A 26,250-nucleotide genomic window follows, 5' to 3' on the forward strand; every position below is an offset into this window, starting at 1 on the left:
ACTTGTTTTTTCTTGTTTGTGTTTGTTTGTATTGTTGTGTTTGATTATATAATTTGTGAAACTTTAATAAATATCTTTTTTTAAAAAAATTAAATTTGTTGTAAGCCGCTCTGAGCTCGGTTTCCTGAACTGGGAAGGGCAGGGTATAAATGAAAAATTATTATTATTATTATTCAGTAGAGCATGATCCTCTGAATCTCAGGGTCGAAAAAAATCCCCGCACTTCAGGGGGTCGGACTAGATGACCCTTGCGCCCTCTTCCAAACACACAATTCTACGAGTCTAATATTAATTTTATATCCCGACCTCCTCCTATAAACAACAGGCGCGGACCTCCTTTCCTCAGCGCTTCGCCCCTCACACGACACCCCCGCGAGGTAGGCCTCGTAATGGAGACTCCGTTTCCCGCCCGCCACTTTTCTCATTTCGGACTCCAACTCCCATCAGCCCCTGCGGCGACTCCAATGTCAGGGCATGACGGGAGTCGTAGTCCAAAATGCCTGACGGGTCCCCACACGGGCTCCTCGTTCCCGAGGCGAAAGGCGGCGACTGGCCATGCCGGAGGTGAGGGGATATGAACCCGAGGGTCCCAACCCGGGCGCCGCGCTCTCCTCAACGAGCCCACTAGGCCGCACGGCCTCCGAGGGGCCCTTCCCAATTGTTCCTAACTCTATGGGACGGGAGGGGAGCGTCACTTCCGGGAAGACGCCGGAAGTCGCTGCACGCTGGACCCGCGCCGCTCGGAAGCGCCTCCGACTTCCTTCCCGCCCCCCCCCACCCCACCCGGTGCGGACGCGAAGGAGACCCGTCCGGCGGCCCGTTGCCATGGTGTTCTACTTCACGTCCAACGGTAGGCGGCGCGGGGGGGGGTTGGGTTGAGGGGGGAGGCCACGCCCACCGCCCCCCTCTCGCTCTCCGTAGGGCCTTGGGTTTTTTTTTTGGGGGGGGTAACTCGCCTCGGTTTATTCGCCCTGTATCTATTTATTATCATTATTTTTATTTCATTGGCATCCCCCCTTTTCCTCAGAGGAGCTGGGGGGGCGAGCAAGGAGGGGGGACCTTCCCTAAAGAGGGCTGCCTTCAGATGTCTTCTAAAAGTCAGATGGTTGCTTATTTCCTTGACATCTGATGGGAGGGCATTCCGCAGGGCAGGCGCCACCACCGACAAGGCCCTCTGCCTGGTTTCCTGTAACCTCACTTCTCGCAGGGAGGGAACCGCCAGAAGGCCCTCGGAGCTGGACCCCGGTGTCCAGGGTGGAGACGCTCCTTCAGGTATACTGGACCGAGGCCGTTTAGGGCTTTCAAGTTCAGCACCAGCACTTTGAATTGTGCTCAGAAACGTACTGGGAGCCAGTGTAGGTCTTTCAGGACTGGTGTCATATGGTCTTGGTGGCCGCTCCCAGTCACCAGTCTAGCAGTTGCATTCTGGATTAGCTGCAGTTTTCGGGTCACCTTTAAAGGTAGCCCAATGTATAGCACATTGCAGTCGTCCAAGAGGGAAATAACCAGGGCATGTACCACTCTGGCGAGACAGTCTGCGGGCAGGGAGGGTCTCATCCTGTGGACCAAATGGAGCTGATAAACAGCTGCCCTGGACACAGATTTGACCTGCGCCTCCATGGACAGCTGTGAGTCCAGAATGACTCCCAGGCTGCGCACCTGGTCCTTCAGGGGCACAGTTACCCCATTCAGGACCAGGGAGTCCCCCTTACCCGCCTGCCCCCTGTCCCCACAAAACAGTACTTCTTTCTTGTCAGGATTCATCCTCAATCCTGAGAACCAGAATATACGTTTAAAGACTCTATGCATCCCATGGAGGGTTCAAATGCAGCTTTTCCATGGCATCATATCTGCCTTGATTCGTTTAAAAAAAAGATTCTGAAGGGAAATGTTTCGTAGATTTCAGGCAACCTTAGCTGTGGAGTTTTTCCTTTGGCTGCTTTCACTGAGAAACATACTTCAGGGCAAAGGAAGTGCTGACAAATATCCTATCCATGGCTCATTGCCGATTCAAAGTCTTTGGAGCTGATATGGACATCAGAATCCTGATCCACTTCCCCAAATGCTTCAACTACAGTCCCCTCTGGCAGCTTTGGGGCCACAACATTGAAGACTTTTTTTTTTTAATCTTCCAAAGACAAAAAATCAAAGTTGGCATACTTAGTTATCCCGCACTCTTCCATTTCATCCTCACAATAGTGCTGTGCAGTAGGTTGTTAGAATTATTGGGGGTTTCCTCCCTCTTTATCGTTGCCAAACCTGTGAGACTGAAGAGGGGCCGCCTCTTGGCATTTTCACATCTGGGCCACCTGAAAGAACTTCTGGAGAACTTGTCCTGGAACAGAGCTTCTGAACCTCTGAGCTAGACCAGGACCTTATCATCTTATACAGTGGATTTTGTAGTGGGTGGGATGCAAATAAGTTTTGGGGGGGGACACTGTGTGTCTGTGTGGGGTTTGATCCGAAACTCTGGCTCATTTTGTTTCCCTTTTCCTTCCCCTCAGTTGTTCCTGGCGCTGCTTACACAATTTACATGGGAAAAGATAAATACGAAAGTAAGTACAACACTCTGGCTATGCCTGTCAGGATGGAATCGATTTTATGTATTTTGTGTTTGACCCCATTTTTATTTTAAAACAAACCTTCTGATAAGTTGTGCATCTTCAGTCAGAACTCATTGGCTCTTTGGTATGGCAGAAAAGAAGCCTTTATTCTGATCAGTGGGGATTCCCCTGCCCAGCATTGTTTTTGAAAACAAAAACCATTTTAGGATTAAATCCCTGACACTTCGAATCATAGAATCCTAGAGTTGGAAGAGACCACAAGGGCCATCGAGTCCAACCCCCTGCCAAGCAGGAAACACCATCAGAGCACTCCTGACATATGGTTGTCAAGCCTCTGCTTAAAGACCTCCAAAGTAGGAGACTCCACCACACTCCTTGGCAGCAAATTCCACTGTCAAACAGCTCTTACTGTCAGGAAGTTCTTCCGAATGTTTAGGTGGAATCTTCTTTCTTGTAGTTTGGATCCATTGCTCTGTGTCCGCTTCTCTGGAGCAGCAGAAAACAACCTTTCTCCCTCCTCTATGTGACATCCTTTTATATATTTGAACATGGCTATCATATCACCCCTTAACCTCCTCTTCTGCAGGCTAAACATGCCCAGCTCCCTTAGTCGTTCCTCATAAGGCATCATTTCCAGGCCTTTGACCATTTTGGTTGCCCTCCTCTGGACACGTTCCAGTTTGTCAGTGTCCTTGTCCTTGCCTTATGAGGAATGGCCAAGGGAGCTGGGCATGTTTAGCCTGGAGAAAATGAGCTCCTCCTGTTGACAAAGAGGCTGTGTCCCCCCAAAAAAGGCTGCCTCTCAGATAATCAGTTCATTCTTTAACTCTCAAGAGCAATTCAAAAATCTAAGGTGACTCGGCCCCCTCAAGTTAAGCTAGTAATAATCAGGCCACTCCAAATCCACAGCTATCAACAAAAATTGCAAGACATGCAGCTAAGCGTGTCGGCACCACGGAGCAATATTCAAAACTGGGAAATCTCTGTCTCTTATTGAACCAGCTTCCATTAGAGAAAGGAAGTCTGACCATTTGAGTCTCACATATGGCAGAAAGGTGCAGATGGAAGCAAAAAGGTTCCGGCCCAACTACCTTCTAAATCAGCCCGCAGACGGTCCGGGAATCAGTGTGTTTTTACATGAGTAGAATGTGTCCTTTTATTTCAAATGCATCTCTGGGTTATTTGTGGGGCATAGGAATTCGTTCATTTTTTTCCCCTTTCAAAATATAGTCTGGCCCCCCTACAAGGGCTGAGTGACAGTGGACCGGCCCCCTGCTGAAAAAGTTTGCTGACCCCTGGTTTACTCCTTAGCCTTTTCTCTTCCTGAAGATATCCCACAAGGCAGGATAGGTTTAGGATTAAGAGCTTTTCTTTTCCTAGATGGGCTACCTTCCCAGGTTGACAAGCCCCATCTTCCCTCTACAACATGTGCAGAAACCAGCTTCTGGACCCGCTATTGGGGATGGAACTAATAGAGTCAATTCTTGGGTGCCTCAGACTGCATTTCAGCAAAATGCTGATGGCACAAACATGTTTATGTTATTTCTGTGTAAAATATTCCTCATTTGAGCCAAACGCTGATGAAAATTAGCATTTTTTAATAAGGGCATTTTCTTGCTTTTAGTTCACTTCCTAACATAGGACTGTGAGCAAGTGCTTGATCTGTGATCTCAGCCCCACTGAGATTGGGTGGGGGATTTTATCTTAAAATTGGAATCCAAGGAGGCTAGCCAGGCAATTCTGATGTATAAACTGGCATTTAGCTAAATAGTGTGTATCTGTATCCAATTTTTGTCAAGACGCAAAAGCTTCGAAATACTTTCTCAAAAGCAAGTCATCTCATAGATTCTGTTTTTCTGATTAGTTTGTAGCCCCAAAGTTGCCTGACTTTCAAAAGAAAGGGGAAACTATTTCTACTTACATTGTCACAGACTTTCCAATGTTATAATATTGAAATTGCGGAAGCAATTTTTTTTGGTAGGAGTTCAAGAAAGTGATGAGTGGTTCCTTGAAATACATCAGCTTGTTGATTCTTTTTGCACGTGCAACTGTTAAAATTACTCTTTGATGGTCACCCATGACTTTTCAGATACCAACATTATTTTTAATCCTAAGGAAAATGTTTTCCAGAGTTGTTCTCTTGTTTGAGCTTGGTCCCTTTAAAATAACCTTTGAAATCTCCTCTGAATTTATGTCCTCTCTACCAGGAAATTGTCCCAAATTGTGCTAATCTAATAAGTCTTTCATAAGATTAAGTAGCAATCATCTGTCCCTATTTGTTAAGGGTCACTTAAATTTATGCACTGAAATATGAGGTCATTTTCACAGACATAAATATATTTAGTAATATTAATTACACAGGGCCTTTCCCTACTTACTTATATTTGCTGTACAGTGGTGGTTGTTTAGAGCATCTTTATTGAAATGAGACAGCTACTTCCAGATTATTTCTGAGCTAATCTCCCAATATCTCTCTTGAAATCTGTTTGTGTTTTTAAACTGAAGAAACATTTAGCGGCACAATCCTGGCACGTCTGACCAGATGAAGCCAAAGTATAAAAGGTTAGACGTTATTGTCTCACGATACTTAATGTGTGCACAAAGCATTTCCCTTGCAGAGACAACCAAGGGAAATGTCTGTGTCTGCATCACCTTCTTGAACTGCTAGTGTTGTATTAATCGTTCAGCAGTGTTACACATTTGCTCAGATCCAGTTAGGAACTTCAGCATTCAAAATTTGCAGCGTGGTTCAAACTGAAATAATGGTTCCTGTCTTGAAAGTTTAGTACTGAATTCCATTGTTTCCAGAGAGATCTTCCTGTTTCACAGTTTGGTTTGTGACCCAGTGGACTCAAGTGATAATCCCTGTCCCAAAGGTCCAGTTGTAACCTGACTCTCAGGGAGGACTGAGAGGGAATTATTTCTGCTCACTGCTTGGCTTGGCTTTTTTCTTGCAGATGAAGACCTAATAAAACATGGCTGGCCGGAAGATGTTTGGTAAGTACTGATCTGAGCCTCTCTTTATGCCCTGGGGCGCAAGGTTTCAATAAGGTAGCAAGGACTTCTGAGTAAGATTAGCAGACATGAAATAAGAGAAGTTGTGGATAAGGAACTGGTTAAGTAGGATTTGGAAGTGGATGGAAGGACCATATCTAAACCAAATGAGATAAGAAACTGTTTTGTGAGTTATTTCAAAAAACTTTATTCCCAAGGATTACAAAATGAAGAAGACATAGATAAATTCCTTAATAAACATGGATTACAAAAAAATCTCTCCTCAAAGTAAGGTGGATCTAAACCAGAGAATAACAGAACAAGAGATAGAGGGTGCCATTCAGGACATGCAATTGGGCAAATCTCCAGGGCCAGATGGACTGACTTCCAGATATTACAAATCGTTAAAGGAATGGTTGATACAACCGCTAAAGGATGTCTGTAATGAGATCTTAGAGGGAAAAAAGGCACCTGAATCGTGGAAAGAAGCATATATTTCACTCATACCAAAGACAGAGACTGAAAAGACTCAATTGAAGAACTACCGCCCAATCTCGTTACTCAATGTGGATTACAAAATTTTTGCAGACATTTTAGCAAAAAGATTCAAAAGAGTATTGATGGAAAAGATTCATAGAGACCAAGCAGGCTTTCTCCCAAAGAGACACCTCTCAGACAATGTTAGGAATATAATAGACATTTTGGAAAAGTTAGAGGTGAATATAAATACTAAAGCAGTTTTGATATTTGTGGATGCGGAGAAAGCCTTTGACAACATTTCTTGGAGTTTTATGAAAAAGAACCTTCATGGGATGGGGGTAGGACAAGGTTTTGAGAATGGTATGGGTGCAATATATTCCGAACAAAAAGCTAAGTTGATTGTAAACAATGTAATAACTGAGGAACTTAAGATAGAAAAAGGAACACGACAGGGGTGCCCAATTTCCCCATTGCTTTTTATTTCGGTCCTGGAGGTGTTGCTGAACATGATTAGAGAGGACCAGCAAGTTAAAGGTGTACAGGTCGGAGCAAAACATTACAAGTTAAGGGCTTTCGCAGATGACTTAGTTCTGACTTTACAAGAGCCATACACTAGCACGAAAAAGGTGTTGGAGATAATTCAACAATTTGGCCAGGTAGCTGGATTTAAATTGAATAAACAAAAAACTAAAGTCTTAGGGAAAAACCTGACAGATATGGAGAAGAATAAGTTTCAAGAAGAGACGGGTTTGATGGTGGTTAAGAAGGTGAAATACCTAGGGGTTAATTTAACATCTAAAAATTTGAATTTATATAAGGACAATTATGAAAAATGTTGGTTAGAAATTAAAAAAGACTTAGAAATATGGTCAAATTTGAGATTATCAATGTTAGGCCGAATTGCAGTAATTAAGATGAATGTATTGCCTAGAATGTTATTTTTGTTTCAAACTTTGCAGATTATTGACAAGATGGACTGTTTCAAGAGGTGGCAGAAAGATATTGCGAAATTTGTCTGGCAGGGCAAAAAGCCCAGAATAAAATATAAAATATTAACAGATGCAAGAGAAAGAGGGGGATTTGCCCTGCCGGACTTAAAATTGTACTATGAGGCAGCAGCATTCTGCTGGCTGAAAGAGTGGATGCTCCTCGAGAATACAGATATCTTGGACTTAGAAGGTTTCAATAACGCATTCGGTTGGCATGCATATTTATGGTATGACAAAATCAAAGTGCATAGTGCCTTTAAAAATCACATTGTAAGGAAAGCGTTGTTCAATGTTTGGATGAGATATAAAGACCTGTTGGAAAACAAAACCCCTAGATGGTTGTCACCCTTAGAGGCGAAGGCCCATAAGAAAGTTAATATGGAGGTCGGATGGCCAAAGTATTGTGAGATTTTAGAACAGGATGGAGAGAAACTGAAATTAAAGAGCCATGAAAAACTAAAACCCAAAGTACAAGATTGGCTCCACTATTATCAAATAATGGAGGTTTTTAAACAAGACAGGAAAATTGGCTTCCAGGTGGAAAAATCAAAACTCGAGACAGAACTGCTAGAACCCAATACTAAGAATTTGTCAAGAATGTATAACTTGCTGTTGAAATGGAACACACAAGATGAAATAGTTAAATCAGCTATGATTAAGTGGGCACAGGACATTGGTCATAATATTATGTCTGCTGACTGGGAAAGGTTGTGGAACACCGGAATTAAATTTACGGCATGTAGTGCCTTAAAGGAAAATGTGATGAAAATGGTATACAGGTGGTACATGACCCCAGTTAAGCTAGCAAAAATTTACCATTTGCCTGACAATAAATGCTGGAAATGTAAGGAAACTGAAGGTACTTTTTATCATCTTTGGTGGACATGCCCGAAGATTAAGGTCTTCTGGGAGATGATATATAATGAAATGAAAAAGGTATTTAAATATACCTTTCTTAAGAAACCAGAGGCCTTTCTCTTGGGCATTGTCGGCCAATTGGTGAAAAAAAAGGATAGAACATTCTTTATGTACGCAACAACAGCAGCAAGAATATTGATCGCAAAGTATTGGAAGACACAAGATCTACCCACCGTGGAAGAATGGCAGATGAAAGTGATTGACTATATGACATTGGCGGAAATGACGAGCAGAATTCGAGACCAGGGAAAGGAGACTGCGGAAGAAGATTGGAAGAAATTCAAGATTTATCTTAAGGACTACTATAAACTTGATGAAGCTTAGAATGTCGAGATTCTATAGAGAGAAAGGGTTGCAGTAATATAAGATTAGAATAAGAAAGGACTATGATGAATTAGAGTTGGAAAAAACATTTATAAGTTGCTATAAAATTTGGACATGAGGATGCAGAAAGGGGAGGTATGGGGAAGTCCGAGGAAAGAAGTTTATGAAATGACATTATGAAATTATACTTGTTTGTTTGTTTGTTTGTTTGTTTGTTTTTGTGTTTGTCTGTTATAAAAACTTTTGTAAAACTAATAAAAAATATTATAAAAAAAAAAAAGGAACTGGTTAAGTAGGAAGAAGCAGAGAGTGGGAATAAATGGACAGTTTTCCAAGTGGAGGGATGCAGAAAGTGCCGTCTCCCAAGGATCTGTATAGGGACCTTGGCTTTTCAACTTGTTCTTAAATGGTCCAGACTTAGGGGTGAGCAGTGGGGTGGCTGAGTTTGCTGAAATTGTTCAGGGTGGCTAAAACAGAAACAGATTAAGAAGAGCTCCAAAAGGACCCCTCCAAACTGAGCGAATGGGTGGTAATGGCAAATGTAGTTTGGCAGTGACAGTTATCATAGAGTTTGAAAAGGTTCAGAAAAGCGCAACCTCCCCCCGTGAGGAAAGGTTACAGTGTTTGGGACTTCTTAGTTTCGAGAAAAGGCAAGCAAGAGGTGACATAAAATTTAAACAATTGTGCATAGTGTGAAGAAACCGAATAGAGAATTTTTTCCCCCTCATAACGTTAGAACTCGCTGACATCAAATGAAAATGAATGTTGGAACTTCCAGGAAAGATAAAGTCCTTCTTTGTGCAGCACAGAGATGGACTATGGACGTTTCTCCTGCATGAGGCAGTGATGGCCACCAACTTGGGTGGCTTAAAGGGGATTAGACACATTCATGGAGCATAAGGCCATGGGTTGGCAAAGTAAAGCCCGTGGGCCAGATCAGGCCCAATTGCCTTCTGGATCTGGCCTGTGGGTGGTCCGGGAATCGCCATGTGGATTGCCAGCACATGCGTTCTTTCCCTCTCTCTCCCTCACATGGCAGCGGCGTCGGTGTCTCCTTCCTTGCTTCTCCCTGCCCTGCCTAGAGGAGGAAGGGGGCTGGGCTTTGTTGGTGCCAGTAGCAGCAGCGCCCAAGCGGCCGCCATTTTAAGCAGCCCCTCTCCAGAGCATAGCTGTCAACTTTCAGATTTGAAGATAAGGGATCAGCAGCCTCGAAAATAAGGGATCAGCAGCCTCACCTGTCCTGGGGACAGTCTACGGCACGGGTGTCAAACACAAGGCCCGCGGGCCGAATCCGGCCCGCCAGACCTCGTCATGTGGCCCGTGTAGCTGCCGCTGGCCACCAGCTTTCACCTTTTATTCTCGCTTTTTTTTTTTTTTTGACACAAGAAAGTTTACATGGTGCAGCTCCCGACTCGCCTCCTCCCGTCGCTCTTAAGGACAGGGCTGCTGCTTCAAATGTCCCCGCGTCTCTCAACTTGCGCCTTCATCGTCGGGGGCCGAAGCGAGGCGGGCAGCTGGCTTCTCTCTCAAAAAGAGCAAGCGGAAGGTCAGGTCTCTCCGCGCCACGGAGGGGGAGTCTTTCTCCTCGGAGAAACTTTTTTATTCCAGCCTTGGATCTTCTCCGGGGATGCTGGATCCTCCCCGCCCGCCCCCCAAACTCCCCTTTTCTTCCAGTCCTCAGCCACCTTGGAATCCCTCTTGGTGGGAGAGAAGCGTTTTTGGCTTCTGCGGAAGGTTTCCCTTGCTGCCGCCGCCACCAGCAGCAGCAGCGCAGCCCCGTCTGTCTGAAACGGCCGCTGTTTGGTTTAATAACACGATTTTGTTATGTCTGCTCAGCTCCAGCCAAGCGGCTCCTTCTCTGCTAGCAGATCCATGTGTGTCCACGTTACACCGGGGGGTTCCCATGGCCGCGCTTCCCGTGTCTCCCCCTCCGCCCTCCACCGAGGCGCATCCCCTTGCAACATCTGAAATTATTTTCTCAGAAACGCCAACTTTGGGGCTCTTCTTCTCTCCCTCTCTGCCCCCTCCGCTGCTCTCACGCTCTCCCCCCTTGCCGATCCCAGGATCTGATTAGATTTCCAATCACAACCCAGTGTGCAATCAGATTTCTGATTTCAGCCAGGAGCAAGCCAGCAATCCGTAGCATCCGTGTCTTCTCCTCGCCAAACTCTCCGCGTTATTATATCCGTTCGCCTTGCCTCCAACTCCTCTGCATTCCCCCCTCCCAGAATCGCACATCAAATGCAAAGAGATGCTGATGGTGGCAGTGGTGGCGAGCTTGGTGGCGGGAGGAGGAGAAAACAGGAAGAGAGGGAAAATAAAATTCCCACCAGATGTTAAGAATCCACCATTATCATTTTTTTTTTTTAAAGGAGAGTCAGCTCCCAGGGTGGGTGGCTTCGAAACCCCCTCTCTCCTCGCACGTCCTGCTACTGCTTCCCGATCCTTCCCGGCATGCAAACTCGCCCTGCGGGAGGCGTCCTCTTCTCCTTCGCGCTGGATTTCACCAGCCTGGGGCTTCCCTTCCTCTTCATTTCGCCTCCCTCTCCATCTTTGCACAGCCAGCCTTTCCAGGACCGACGATGCCCGTGATCAAGTTGTTCTTTGGGAATATGGGGTGGCTGGGGGGGGGAGTGGGAGAGAGAGAGAGGTGCGTGTGCACACTCCAAACACCCTTAAAATAAATGTAAAGTGGACCATCTACATTATTACAAAAACAGTAATAATTGAATGCAGTGACAATAATTTATGATAATAAAGAGTGGACACATAGTCCTACAGATACAACCGGCCCTTTGAGGGTGACCAAACTGCTGATGCGGCCCCCGATGAATTTGAGTTTGACACCCCTGGTCTACGGGATATCTAACAATCCGGGATAGCAGTGGGAAGCAGCAGAAGGGAATTTCCTGAAAAAAAAGGGAAGGTTGACAGCTATGCAAGCCCTTTCACGCGCTGCTCATCATCCCTCCGCCGCCAGCCCCTGCTGCTCACCACCGGGGCTCGTGGTGCTCTTGCATCTTTCCCCACCTTCAAAATATAGTCCAGCCCCCCACAAGATCTGAGGGACAGTGGACCGGCCCCCTGCTGAAAAAGTTTGCTGACCCCTGCATAAGGTATCAGTGGCTATTAGCCAGGAGGGATCTCCTCTGCCTCCACAGTCAGGGGCAGCAATACTTCAGACACCAGGTGCTGGAATCCACAGGAGGGGAGAGTGATGGTGCTCTTGTGTTCGAATCCTGATTGCAGTTTTACCATGGGGCATCTGTGAGAACAGGAGGCTGGACTAGATAGGTCATTGGCCTGATCCAGCAGATGCTCTTCTTTTGTACTCGTCGTGGTAATTTGTGAAATGAATCGCGCTCCTTAGTAAAGCTGACAGCAAAACCACATTTTAGAGCCCTTCCTGCACTGCATTGTATAAGACTGGAGGTGGGATCCTAGTTTTAAATTTCACTCTAAATGCAAAGAAAAGCCCCCTGTGCTTATCATGCCCCCTCCCCCAGTATATCAGGGGCAAGAACCTTGATTTGATTGTTTCCCACAAAACAGGTGTGAGTTCTTTGTGTGTGTGTTCTTTGTGTGTGTGTGTGTGTGTGTGTGTGTGTGTGTATATATATATATATATATATGCTTTCGTAGATTTTCACGGGTACAGGAATGCAGGTTTTGGTGTCTTCGGGTGTCTTCCCGTGTAAGAGTCGGGGTGTCTGGGCGACGTTTCGACGAGGTCTCACTCGTCATCTTCAGGCTGGTGCTTTCGGCTTCTTGTTACTGGTTCCAGTAACAAGAAGCCGAAAGCACCAGCCTGAAGATGACGAGTGAGACCTCGTCGAAACGTCGCCCAGACACCCCGACTCTTACACGGGAAGACACCCGAAGACACCAAAACCTGCATATATATATATATTTTAAAATATGAAGAATGAAATGAGCAGTTAAAGCAATGGCTACAGTGAATAATGTAAGCAATGAGAGTAGTTGACCAGACAGCAGGTGAGGGCAGAGAATGAAACAGAAAATAGGAGCTGCTGCGAGTTCCCTCGTGACCTTCCTCTTGTAGATGCTGCCTCTTTGAGCCACAGTGGAGAGGGGCTTGTGGACCAGTCAGACGGGTGGACTAGTCAGCTTCATCCTTCAGTAATAATAATACAGTGGTGCCCCGCAAGACGAATGCCTCGCAAGACGAAAAACTTGCTAGCCGAAAGAGTTTTCCGCTTTTTGAGTCGTTCCGCAAGACGAATTTCCCTATGGGCTTGCTTCGCAAGACGAAACGTCTTGCGAGTTCTTGCGAGTTTGTTTCCTTTTTCTCAAAGCCGCTAAGCCGTTAATAGCCGCTAATAGCCACTAAGCCGCTAATAGCCGTGCTTCGCAAGACGAAAAAACTGCAAGACGAAGAGACTCGCGGAACGGATTAATTTCGTCTTGCGAGGCACCACTGTAGCGTATTTTCCGCTCCACAAGACACTTTTCCCCTCCGAAAAAGTAAGGGGAAATGTGTGTATGTCTTATGGAGCGAATGCAGGCGCGAGGCAGGCGGGGAAAGCCCCCCAAAGCCGCACACAGGCTCCTCGCGGCTCTTGCGGGCTTTTCCCCAAGGAGGGAGAAGGGCAGCCCGTCACTGATGGGCTGTCTTTCCCCCATCTCGTAGAAAAGCCCGCAGGAACTGTGCACCCTTTAAAGAGAGCACGTGGCTCTTGCTGGCTTTTGCGGAAGGTGTGGGACGTCGTAGAAAAGCCCCCAAGAGCCACACACTCCGCACACTCTTTAAAGGGAGCGCGGCTCTTGGGGGAGCCTTAGCCGCACGCAGCCTCTCCTGGGCAGGGGATGAAGGCTCCCCTTGCCCGGGAGAGACTGCGCGCGGCTTTCCCATAAGCCAGGGCAGCCAGTGGGATTGCTGCTCTGCGATCTCGCTGGCTTTCCTGGCTTCTCGGATTAAGAATATTTTTTTTCTTGTTTTCCTCTTCCCAAAACTAGGTACGTCTTATGGTCTGGTGTGTCTTATAGAGCGAAAAATACGGTGATTAAAAAAACCCTTTTGTTTGTATCCTGCCCTCCCTGGCCTAGACTGGGCTCAGGGCGGCTAACATCAAATATATAACATTGGTATAAAATCAAACAATAATTAAATTACCTCCTAAAAACAAGTCAGGATCAAATTAAAATCGAATTAGATGGCTTTCTGCAGGATTAGGGTTGGAAACAGTAAATGTTCACCAGGCCCAACTTTTTACGCTGTTCTTCTATGGGCCTGTGAGAATACTGGTTCATACTAGTTCTTACACAAAAAGAGAAGCGGAGTCAGGCTGAGCCCTGGCCAAAGAGCTGGCGGAACAACTCCGTCATTCAGGCCCTGCAGAAAGATGTCAAATCCCGCAGCGCCCTGATCTCTTGTGACAGGACGTGACTGTTTGAAGGTGTCTGATGTGTCTGGAACGTTTTTAGGGCCCAAGCAATCAATTCTTCCCCTCCACGTCTCGTTGAGCAACAAGGCAGACTACCCAGGTTTGTTGATAATTCTTAGCCATTGGAAGATAGCGTAAATGCAAGCTTCAGACTGGGATGATTCATAGACTGGCTCTATTCCTTGGAGGGGGAAATGGCTATAGAGGTTTTTGTAAACCTCTCCACCCCCATCGTTCTGCCCAGACACTGAGGTCCAGCTCCGAGGGCCTTCTGCCGGTTCCCTCACTGCGAGAAGCCAAGTTACAGGGAACCAGGCAGAGGGCCTTCTCGGTGGTGGCACCTGCCCTGTGGAACGCCCTCCCACCAGATGTCAAAGAGAAAAATAACTACCAAACTTTTAGAAGACATCTGAAGGCAGCCCTGTTTAGGGAAGCTTTTAATGTTTAATAGGTTATTCTATTTTTGTGTTTTGTTGGAAGCCACCCAGAGAGGCTGGGGAAGTCCAGCCAGATGGCTGGGGTATAAATAATAAATTATTATTATTATTATTATTATTATTATTATTATTATTATTCGTAAAGCAGGGCAACCCTGCACCCTTCAGACAATGCTGGAGAAGGTCCCTGTTTCAGTCCCTAGCGGCATCACCAAGGTAGGGCTGGGAAGGCCCCCTTCCTGAAGCCCCGGAGAGCTGCTGCCAGTCAGTGCAGACAGTACTGAGCTGGGTAGACCAATGGCCTGACTCTCTATAAGGCAGCTTCCCATGTACCTGTCGGCCATCCTGGCCAGGGCTGGTAGCACTTGGGAGTCAGACAACATCATCAGGTTCCTTATCCAGTTCTAAAGAAGAGTTTGGATTTGATATCCTGCCTTTCACTCCCTTTAAGGAGTCTCAAAGCTGCTCACATTCTCCTTTCCCTTCCTGCCCCACAACAAACACTCTGTGAGGTGAGTGGGGCTGAGAGACTTCAGAGAAGTGTGACTGGCCCAAGGTCACCCAGCAGCTGCATGTGGAGGAGCGGAGAAGCGAACCCGGTTCCCCAGATTACGAGTCCACCGCTCTTAACCACTACACCACACTGGCTCCACATAAGAACCTAAGCAGGGCTTGCTGGATCAGGCCGGTAGCCCATCCAGTCAAGCACCCTGTTATCACAGTGGCCGATCAGATGCCCCATTCAGAAATCCCTAAGCAGGATTCAATCACAAGAGCCCTCTCCCCTCCTGTGGTTTCCAGCAGTTGGTATTCAGAAGCGTTGCAGATCTGACTGCAGAGGCCGAGCCGAGCCATCTAGAGCCCTCTCTTCCTCCGTGTGCGCAGTGTGAAGGCGGCCTAGTCTCATTCATCTCGCATTGCTGGCCTTGGGATCGCTAGAGGGAGCACTCAGCTCACAGGGAATTGGCGCTGTTTTAGCAGCTGTTTCCTCCAGCCTTTCAATTTCCTCTTCAGGCCATTGCATACTTTTGCAGAGATGCGAGCGTGATAAGCCATAAAAATTCCTTCCCCTGCTATCAAGCATGCATGCTTTAAGATGCTGATGGCCAGGTGGCGGCCAGCCTTTTTGCAGCGGTACGGAGGGCAACATTTCTTTTGGGTTGAATCATCTCACTCAAATCTGTGCTGTATTGTGTGCAGGTTCCATGTGGACAAGCTCTCCTCTGCCCACGTCTACCTCCGGCTGCACAAGGTAAACAGCCTTGCTCTCCTTCTTGCCCTCTGTGGTGGTTCTTACTCAGCCAAGTGGTGGGGAGGGAAGGAGGGAGGGCCACTTGTCCACTTTGGGGGCTGCAACCATCCCCCCCCTCCTCTCACGGCCTGTTAGCACCAGCGGCTGAAAACTATCATGTTTAAAAGAGGTCCTCTGACATATTCTTGTAACGCTCTGCAGGTTTTGTCGGAGTTGATCGAGGCCATTTTATTATAAAGCCTATAAAATATTCTGCATAAAAGGGAAAGCCCCTGTGACTGGCTTTCTTCAACATATTGTAGCCTCTGAAAGCTACCGCATTTTCCCATGTACAAGATGCCGCCATGTATAAGACGACCCCTATTTTTGAAGCCCCAAATTAAGAAATAATTAATTGCAACATTCTGTGTATAAGACGACCCCCAATTTTAAACTTAAAATTTTTTTTGGGGGGGGAAATATAGTCTTGTACATAGAAAAATACAGTAAACCCACTGATTGTGGTGTATGATTTTGCAGACTGTGTCAGATGCATCTACTCTGCACAGTTTTATTCCGTGATTTTCTTAGTCTTTAAAGTGCTGCAAAACTATTCGGGTCATATCCGATTAAGTTCTACTGAGAGCAGACCCGTTGGAATCTCTGGATTTTGATGGGTCTACTCCGACTAATTTGGTGGTTATCTTTGCGGTAACAGACTAATTGCAATGGCCCTGCGCTGGCAGTTCGGTTGCAGGGACCCCCGGCTCTGCCTGCGGAATCCACTTCCTTCCCAGCATGCCTTTTGCCTGTTCCTCCGCACAAGCTGCTCACTTCCTTCCTTGCTTCCTTTCAGGGGCAGACGATGGAGGACATCCCAAAGGAGGTTTTGATAGATTGCGCCCACCTGGTGAAAGCCAACAGCATTCAAGGTAAGGCGTTGCTGTTCTGCAGCGTGTCCTGGCCTGGAGAAACCAGCAAGGATTCAGAGAGGAATCATGGGTGGAGAATGAGGCCTTTGGGGGCAGCTGGAGTCAGCTGACGCTGCTCTGATGGTGTGGCTTCTCCAACCCGTCCACTTGCAAGGGGCAGGCATCGCAGGAGCTGCTTAAGACGTCCTCTGTTCCCTCCTTTGCCAGCCCAGTCAAAAACCATCTGATGGAACATTTCTGTAGAGGTGCCCAGTCCCTTGGGGAACAGCTGCTGACATTGCATTGTTGCCAACCTAAAGGACTCTTATTCTTTATTCGTTTATATTTATTACATTTCTGTCCCACCATTATCCTCCTAAGAGCTCAGGGTGGGGCGTGTGGCTCTCCCTCTTTCCTCAATTTAATCCCCACAACAACCTTGTAAAGTAGGCTAGGCTGATGAGAGGCACGGACTTGACCCCAAGGTCACCCAGCGAGCCTCATGACCAAGTGGGGATTCGAACCCTGATCTCTCCCAGGACCTAGTCCAACGCTAACCACCATACACCATGCTGGCTTACCGAATCTTGCAAAGAGTTGTTAGGAAATGGGGTTGAAAGGGGGTGTGTGGGAGAGAAGAATCAGCTTGGTGAACAAAACGGCCCCCTTTGTTCTTCTAGGCTGCAAAACGAATCATGTCGACATTGTGTACACTTCCTGGGCCAACTTAAAGAAGACGGCAGAAATGGACGTGGGGCAGATCGGGTTTCACAACCAGAAGGACGTAAGTGTCTTGCCCCCGCTCCCATCTTCCCAGATACCCACCTCCTGGATCCAGAGCACTGGCCCAGCAGGGAAACAGCGGGAGGTTTGCCGCATGGGTAAAGTGAGGAAGGAGTGGGTGGGAGTTCCTGCTGTCGTTCTTCAGGCATCACAGCACCCTTTGGCTCCTCTCCCACCGAGGTTACAGTCTGTGCGGTGCATGGGTTGCTGGTGGGGGGGTGGTTTGAAGGGGGGAAACTGCGTTTGCTCTGCCAAGCTGTGTGTTATGCAGCAACCATTTATTATTTCATGTGAGAAGCCACAAAGATTAAGTAAGGTTTGAAGTGGACAGAGGCTGTATGCCACTCTCCTCTCTCTCTCTCTCTTTCTCTGTGTGTGTGTGTTGTGTGTGCCTGCCTCTATCCACAGTTAATTTTTTTTCCAAGTTAACAATGAAGATTGTAATTTATTGCAAGCACAACTGAACTTTATTAAGAATTTCAACATAACAAATTACCAAAAACATAACCCCAGAGCCGGTCACGACTGGACCTAATGGTCAGGGATCCCTTTACCTTTACAGAGATGCGCATAGGTGAGGTCAAGATCCATGTTTGCTGGGCAGGCTGGTGAAGCCCCACCTGCATCACCTTTAGTTGGGAGGCGCTGAGTCCTCACTGCTTACCACCACCTGTTCATTTTCAGAGGGGGGTGTGCAGGGCTCTTGGAGATGACGACAGGGATTCAGCTGGGTGCTTTGCATGCTTCTTGTCATCACCCTGGAATGTGCTTGTGTGTTGGGCCTGAAGATGGCTCAAGACCCTTTTGGTTCAACCCCCTCCCAAAAAAAGAGGATGGGAAAATATGAAGAGCCTGGTAGCCCATCTAGAGTTGAATTGAATTGAGTTGAGTTGAATCATAGAGTTGGAAGAGACCACAAGGGCCATCGAGTCCAACCCCCTGCCAAGCAGGAAACACCATCAGAGCACTCCTGACATATGGTTGTCAAGCCTCTGCTTAAAGACCTCCAAAGTAGGAGACTCCACCACACTCCTTGGCAGCAAATTCCACTCTCGAACAGCTCTTACTGTCAGGAAGTTCTTCCTAATGTTTAGGTGGAATCTTCTTTCTTGTAGTTTGGATCCATTGCTCCGTGTCCGCTTCTCTGGAGCAGCAGAAAACATCTAGTCCAGCATCCTGTTCTCAGACGCCCCCATTGGGAAGTCTGCAAGCAGGATTCAAGCACAGGAGCAACTCTTCCCTGCTGAGATTTCCAGCAGCCTCGAACTGTGAAGGCAAAGCATGGGCATCAGGGCTAGCAACCGTTGATAGCCCTCTCCTCCATGAATTTGTCTACTCCTCCTTCAAAGCCCGTTGGGAGGAGACTCTGTCCAGAGTTCCCAGGCTGGGCCAAATGGGCCTTGACTTGTTTACAAGGCCCCTTGCAAAGTTCATGCTTCTCCCATGTTCAGCATTTTCCTTGCAAACCTGGAACCTAAAAGCACATCACTTCCCTCCCCACTTTTTGGGTGTGAAAAGTTCAGCCTGGAATTCAAAGGAAAGCCACCAGCCAGAGGCGAACCTGTAAAACACAGTTCAGTGGCCTATAATGGGGAATGAGAAACCCCGTTTTGTTCTCCTTCAAGGTCCTGAGCTACTCCAGCCAGCTGAGCATTTCAGGGGTGCATTTTTTGACTTCAACACTTACACGGGCCTGTGACTTGTTGATGCGTTTCATCCCTCTCCTCTCCAGTGTGTGAGGCTTCCCCACAGGGTCGCTTGGGCTTGAAGCCCTGGCGATGTGGCCAGGATTGAGGGGTAGCAAGGGGAGGTGGGAGTGGCGATGGCCTCCAAGAGGGGATGGATGCGGTGAGCCAGCCAGCCTGGCCTCCTGGGGGTGTGCTTTGGCCGTTGCGCAGACTTCCTGTGTTACTCTGGGCGAGTGATGTAATCTCTTGAGCCTGGAAAAAAGAAACCTTTCCAATGACATCAACGACATCGAATCAGATACTGGAGACCCTGTAGCATGGGATTAATTTTTTTAAAAATGTATTTTTAACCAAATGAAGGCAGGAAGTTGCTGACTTAATGTTTTGAACTAGCGACATGATGGAAGGGCAGAGTAGTGTCTGACAGCTGTTCAAAACAACCTCAGTTCTGAATAATTAGAAGTGGAAGGGTGACAATGGCAGCCTTCCGCTTGGTCCTGGCAGGAGCCACAGCTGTATCTGGCCTCATTCCCTCCTTACAGATGCTCAGGAGAGCAGGGCCCTGGGCTTTTCCTCCTGTGTTGACTTCGTGGGGGTGGGAAAGATGAGGTTTATCAGGGATGCTGTGCCTTCCAGTCTGACTGTAACTCAGTTGCCGTTCCTGCTGTCCAGGGTGCCCCCAACTGTGATGGTTTCTTCCTTGCCTGCCTTCCTTGTGCCAGCCTTTCCCAGAAACATGGAATTGTAAGAGTTGGAAGGGACCCAAAGGGTCATCAGGTCCACTGCAGTGCAGGAATCGCAGCTTTGGCCTCCAGCGATTTTGAGAAGGTGGATGCAGGTCTTGCGAATGCTGATCACCGCTCTTTTCTCTCCCCAGGTGAAGATTGTCACGGTGGATAAGAGGGTGAACGAGATCCTGAACCGGCTGGAGAAGACCAAAGTGGAGCGGTTCCCGGACCTGGCTGCCGAGAAGGAATCCCGCGACCGGGAGGAGAGGAACGAGAAGAAAGCCCAGATCCAGGAGATGAAGCGGAAAGAGAAGGAGGAGGTGAAGAAGAAGAAAGAGATGGAAGAGCTCAGGTGAGCCAGGCAATGACCCCCTTTTGGGAAGTCGAGTTGGGCCCCTCCCAGTTGAATGGGGGGTGGGGTGGGGTGGGGTGGGAGGGTGTAGGATAAAAAGCAGAAGACCAAGGCAGCCGGCCTGCTTTCCTGAGCAACACAGCCCAGGGCTAGGCACAGATTTGTCTTCCCTTTCTAGATGAATTCACACATAACTTTTAAATAACCGTGATATTATGCCATGATTTAGGACCTGACTCTACGGGCCAGCAATGTGGTGCACCGAGAGGCTCTCCGAGCAGCGAGAGCGATGCCTCTTGGCCTTGCTGCAGATGTAGGCAAGCAACTTTCTGGCAGGGTTTTTTTTTGGGGGGGCACAACCCCACCCCCACCCCTGTGACAGTGGTTGGTTCCTTGGCCAGGGGCATAAGCATGCAAGTGCCCCACTAGGGTGCGTTCAAGCAGGCCGGTATTTGCCCATGAACCCTGCCTCCTTGCTAGGCTTTGGTTGCAGTTCACTGCATCCTGGGCTCCTCTTCCGTGGCTTTGTCAGGAAACTTGACCAAGGGTGTGTGGTTCTCTATGTGCGAAGCTCTGATCCCGGCTTCGGCTGGGGAGGGCGGGATATAAATAAAATATTATTATTATTATTATTATTATTATTATTATTATTATTATTATTTTAAAAAGTTGGTTGCAGCAGCCCTTTGAGCCTCATGGGGTGATCTGGGGGCCCCTAGACCTTTGCAGGTGGGGGGCTGACCTTCAGTTGTGGGAAAATGGAATTCTTTTGGCTTCCAGCTTTTCCGATCTTGCAAGCTCTTGAAGGAACTGTTAGAGCAACAGTGGGGATGCTGCAGTCTGTGGGCCAAATTTGGCCCAGGAGGGATAATAATTTGGCCCCGTTTCCCCCCAAACCGTGCCCACAACATAGGTGCTGTCATGTGTGGGGCAAGTAAAAACGTGTCTGCAAAGGAGAAATCTGGAGCCTTGAAAACGTGGTTGTTCCTCGGCAAGTCATCCTTGCTATAAGTGCCAGTCCGTTGACTGATGCTTAAAGTGAGCCCCTCGGGTGTCACCTGCTTTCGTATGGGATCCTTGTTTGTGGGCTGCGTAGCTTGAGAGGAAGAAGGGATAGATTTGTGAGTGCCCCTCTGCTTCTTTCTTTTTGAAATTGGGTTACCTGATTTCAGGTGATAGACAGGTGGCTCATAAGAACATCAGGAGAGCCAGTGGCTCATCTGGCCAGCATCCTGTTCTCCCAGCGGCTGACCAGATGCCCAAGGACCCAAGCGCAAGAGCCTTTTCAGCTCCTGCGGCTGCCAGCGACTGGCACTCAGAAGCATCGCTGCCTCCAAGCACTTTGGAAGTGGAGCAGAGCCATCCTGGCTAGTCACAGTCCTGCCAGCCAGATTCTGTTCCCCACCCCTGCATTCGAGTGCTGTACTTTTTTGCCAGCCAGGTTATCTCTGGCTGAGCAATGTCTGAATGCACTGTTGCCTTTCCTTTTTGCAGGAGTTACTCTTCCTTAATGAAAGCGGAGAACATGTCCTCCAACCAGGTATGTCCAGGGTGCTTCTCGCGAGGAGCCTGTTGCCCTAGTGAGCAGCAGGCTGGGTGAGCGTGGTGGCAAGCTCCTTTCAGTTCCACCGCTGACGTTAGCCTTTGCTGAGCAAAATCCCTGGGTAGAGAGAGCAAGCTGGGTTGGACTGGATGGCCTTTGAGTGCCCTTCCAGCCTGATGGTTCTACAGTTCATGCTTTCCCCTTGCAAGCTTCCTCAGAGCTAGTAAACTTCAGCTGGGGAAAGTCTGCACCCTTATGCAAGGGCACTGCCACTGCCTCTCCAGTACCTCTTGGTCAAGCTGGGCAGCAAGAGCCCTGTGAAAAGAGGGGAACTCCCACCACTCCTCTGTTTCTCTGGTGGGATGCGGGTGGCGCTGTGGGTTAAACCACTGAGCCTCTTGGGCTTGCCGATTGAAAGGTTGGCGGTTCAAGTCCCCACGACAGGGTGAGCTCCCATTCCTCGGTCCCTGCTCCTGCCAACCTAGCAGTTAGAAAGCACGCCAGTGCAAGTAGATAAATAGGTACCACTGTGGTGGGATGGTAAAATGTTTCCATCCGCTCTGGTTTCCGTCATGGTGTCTCGTTGTGCCAGATGTGGTTTAGTCCTGGCCCCATGACACAGAAAGCTGTCTGTGGACAAACGCCGGCTCCCTCAGCCTGAAAGTGAGATGAGCGCCACAACCCCATAGTCACCTTGGACTGGACTTAACTGTCCAGGGCTCTTTTACCTTTACCTTTTGTTTCTCTCCTTTGGGGTCCTTTCTCACTGTTCATAACTGGGCCTTCTCAGTAGAAGCACCCACCTTACGGAATGCCCTTCCATCAGATATCAAGGAGATAAATAACTTGTACAGTGGTACCTTGATTCCCAAACTTAATCCGTTCCAGAAGTCCGTTCTGAAACCAAAGCGGTCTAAAACCGAGGCGCGCTTTCCCATAGAAAGTAATGCAAAATGGATTAATCCGTTCCAGACTTTTAAAAACATCCCCTAAAACAGCAATTTAACATGAATTTTACTATCTAATGAGACCATTGATCCATCAAATGAAAGCATTGTAGGATAACTCAATTTAGAAATGGAACGGACTCAACAGGAAGTGGAACACATTTTAGTTCTGAGGCAAAGTTTTCAAACAGAAATGCCTACTTCCCGGTTTCCAACTTGTTCCTAAACTAAGCTGTTCTAAAACCAAGGTACCACTCTACAACTTTTAGAAGACATCTGATGGTACCCCTTTTTAGGGGAAGTTTTTTAATGTTTGATGTTTCGTTAGACTTATATATTTGTTGGAAGCTGCCTAGAGTGGCTGGGGCTACCGAGTCCGTTGGGAAGGGTAATAATAATAAAATTATTAGTGTAATAATAATTATTATTATAACTCTAAGCCAATCTTAGCTTGAGAGTGGAGCATAAAGAATACAGGAATGAGAGAAAGTGCAATAGACTGCCTGGTGGCTTCCCCATGCCTCCCTTTTGAAAAAATGTTGAAAGGAGTCTTGCGTTTATGCAGTTGCTTTTGTCTCTAGACTTAAAAAGCTGGATGGGCCCAGCAAGAATTTAGCCTCTGGGCTGTGCGCAGCAGGCAGAAGAGGCTTCCCAGCCAGAAAGTGAACTCCAAACTCATTTGCCTGAAAGGGTTAGAGTTATGTGACTAGAATGAGGAGGCAGTAAAGACTTAATCCTGTGAAGCTGCCTGTCCCCAGCTGGTTGGCATTGTTTAGCTGTGGAACTCCCTCCCACAGGATGGCCACCAATTTGGATGACTCCAAAAGAGTACAGTGGTGCCTCGCAAGACGAAATTAATTCATTCCGCGAGTTTTGTCGTCTTGCGATTTTTTCCGTCTTGCGAAGCACGGTGTCGGAAAAGTTTTGGAAAAGCTTCAAAAATCACCAAAGTCTTCAAAAACCTCAAAAAAGGCTACCACACCGCGTGCTATGAGTTGCTCCTCGAAGTCAAGTCGCAACTGTATTAATGGTGTTAAGAAAAAGGAAACAAACTTGCAAGACGTTTCCTTCTTGGGAAGCAAGCCCATAGGGAAAATCATCTTGCGAAGCAGCTCAAAAAACAAAAAACCCTTTCGTTTTGCGATTTTTCCGTCTTGCGAGGCATTCGTCTTGCGAGGTACCACTGTATTAGACAAATTCATGCAGGAGGGGGGAAGGCTTTTGATGGCATTTGTCTTTCGGTGATGATCAGGTAGATGTGGGCCCAGTGAGGGAGAATTAATTCTGGGATCCAGCCTGAGAGTTGCCCAATCCCTGCAAAGCTCGCCCGCCCGCCCTTAAAACATCCTCTAGAAAGCCCTTTTCCTGTCCCCCCCTCCCGCAGGACGGCAACGACTCAGATGACTTCATGTAAACCAAGGCACCCTCCTCTTGGACGATGAAGACGGACCTGAGCTCTTCGCTGTCGGTGCCAAAAATAAGCAAGCGAACTTGGGAGTCTCTGTGCCCGTTTCATCATTCTAGCTGGCGTCCGGGAGGAGGTGGGCGGCTCCCCTTCCTGGACAGACGCTCTGTGGCTGCCACCTTCCAGTTCCAGAGCCGCGAGGAGGCGGGCACCTTTCCAGGGGAACTTGGGGAGGTGCTGGCGGCTGCGGCTTTTCATGCCCGAAGCCTCCTGGGGAGCAGACCGTGACCTTAGAATCGGAGTCTGTGACCTGAGTCGTCATTTCACAGTGTTTGGGTTTAGGGTATTTTTTCCTTAAGTGATGGGTTTGTGGTCCCCCCCCCCTTCCCTTTGGTCGAGTGCACCTGTGTCAAGAGTCTGGTCTCTTTAAACTCTGTAGGAATCTGCTCTGCACAGCTGCGTCACCCGTGCTGTAAAATGCTTGCCTGGATCTCAAGAGCATCGCTCATTTGAGCAGTCATGTAACCGTAGGGATGGGATGGGATGGGACTTCCATTCTGGGGCCCCACAAAGCTCACTGCCCCTGTTCAAGTAAAACTGGACTTCCGTGTGATCTCTGTGCAGCCCACTGGTGCCCTGAGCAAGGCCAGCTGTGGGATCATCCCAGGGCAATGGCGGCAGAATTGGACCTCTCCACCCTTGGCTACCAGCACCTGCCTTGTGAGGGATTCCTTGCTTGCTTCTCTTCTGCCTGTTGCCCTAGTAGCAGCAGCTCAGGAGAAGCTCTCCTTTGACTGATCCCTCCATAGCAAACTTCAACCGCTCCTTTTTCACTCTTTTAAAGGCTGGCAACGTGATTCTCTCTCAGTATGCTTTCTTTCTGCAGTTAGGCAATCTGTCTGTCTCCCTGTGTCTTTTCCCCGCCCCCACCCGCGTTTTGGCTATTTCTCCCCTTCACTTCTCGTCCTCGGCGTCTCGTTCGCAAAGCTTGGGGGTTGCAGAGGGTGTCCCTCCGACTAGCAGGGCTCACAGCTGTTTGGTTCGCCTCAGTGGGGAAGGTTGCAAGATGCAAGATGCTCAAGCGGGGGCATCACAGTTCCTCTCTGAAGTTTTCCAAAGCGGAGAAGCAGCTGCTTTTTAAGACCAGACTGGGGAGCCTCAGATTGTGGGGGTTTAGTTCCCAGTTCCTCCAACAGCGTCAGGACTGCCCTCGTCCCCTCCAGAGGCTCAAAGTTCCTACCACAAGACCTGACTCCAAGCTCCCAGAAAACGCCTTTCACGTTGCCATGGGGTCAGGACCAACCACGTGCTCCTGCTGCCCCATCGGGGACCTTAGATGAAGAAGCGTCAGCCTTGGCCAGCCTTCCCCAACATGATGTCCTCTTGATGTTTAGGATTATGGCTGTAGTTACGCAGCCACACTAGCTGGAATTTTGTGAGCCAAAAGTTTGGGGTGGAGGGCATCAGGTTGGGGAGAGTCCGGCCTAGGTCTTCCCCTAAAAACTCCATCGTCTCTGCAGATCAGCGCTCTGCCTGACCTCAAGAACGACTCTAGAGGATGTTAAGTGTGTCTGTCTGAACCTTCACATGTGTGCAGTCTGCATGGGCAGCTCAGCATTCCCTTCTGTGAGAAATGGGATCTTTGGCGCAGAGTTAACGCACATTGCCTGAATGTGTGCCTGTTGCTGCAACCCTGATGCCTAATAAAAAGAAACTTGCGCACCAAGAGCTAATGGATGAGTGATTGGTTTATTGCAAGGAAAAGGCAGTGTGCATGCTAAAATCCGTTGTGTAATTTATAGTGCAGATATAGGTGCAGGCGGCAGTTTTAATACTGATGCCTTCGCATTCCTAGCTTAAAGGTAACAGATCCCTGAGTTCCAAGAAACAGAAAGTGAGCATAACATTCATAAGAACAGAGCCTCCTGGGTCAGGCCAAAGGGAGCCCTGCATCCTGTTCTCACAGTGGCCAACCAGATGCCTGTGGGAAACCCCAAAGCAGGATCTGACCCCCAAAACCCCCTCCTGTCCTGTGGCTTCTAGCAACTGGTACCCAGAAGCACCACTGCCTCTGCCCGTGCTGGCAGAGCACGTCTGTTGTGGCTAAGAGCCATCAATAGCCCTCTTCTCCCTGAATTTGTCTAATCTCTTCGGTGGGGTAAAGTTTTCCATTACAGTGGTACCTCAGGTTAAGAACTTAATTCGTTCTGGAGGTCCGTTCTTAACCTGAAACTGTTCTTAACCTGAAGCACCACTTTAGCTTATGGGGCCTCCTGCTGCCGCCACACGATTTCTGTTCTCATCCTGAAGCAAAGTTCTTAACCCAAGGTATTATTTCTGGGTTAGCAGGGTCTGTAACCTGAAGCGTCTGTAACCCGAGGTACCACTGTATTTCATGTTATTATGTATTTGAAACAGGGAGAAGAATTACAGCAACAGACGAACATTAAAGGATGAAAAACACAACAATAAAATAGGCGCAGAAAATGAGTCCGGTTGCACATGGGTTAAAGTCACAAAGCCCAAGTAAAAACTTTTCGACTTTTATCAG

General features: G+C 48.0%; 2 protein-coding genes across 2 annotated transcripts in view; one reads left to right on the forward strand and one right to left on the reverse strand.

Annotated features, from left to right (window-relative positions):
* The first annotated feature begins 783 nt into the window (after nucleotides 1–783).
* CCDC25 (coiled-coil domain containing 25) lies at nucleotides 784–25,432 on the forward strand. Its single transcript, XM_082217986.1, has 9 exons — nucleotides 784–850; nucleotides 2,505–2,555; nucleotides 5,522–5,561; nucleotides 15,312–15,363; nucleotides 16,199–16,274; nucleotides 16,934–17,037; nucleotides 19,602–19,804; nucleotides 21,299–21,344; nucleotides 23,679–25,432. Exons 1-9 carry the CDS (start codon nucleotides 826–828, stop codon nucleotides 23,706–23,708), a joined length of 627 nt encoding a protein of 208 aa, XP_082074112.1. The 5' UTR covers nucleotides 784–825; the 3' UTR covers nucleotides 23,709–25,432.
* The window catches only part of SCARA3 (scavenger receptor class A member 3), a 91,408-nt gene continuing 79,704 nt past the window's right edge, over nucleotides 14,547–26,250 (reverse strand). The window contains exon 7 of the transcript XR_014218173.1: nucleotides 14,547–14,754. The gene's annotated coding sequence lies outside the window, so the exon portion shown is untranslated. The remainder of the gene's footprint in view (nucleotides 14,755–26,250) is intronic.

This window comes from Podarcis vaucheri (genome assembly GCF_965113315.1).
Source record: "Podarcis vaucheri genome assembly, chromosome: 3".
In the NCBI taxonomy this organism is placed as follows: Eukaryota; Metazoa; Chordata; class Lepidosauria; order Squamata; family Lacertidae; genus Podarcis; species Podarcis vaucheri.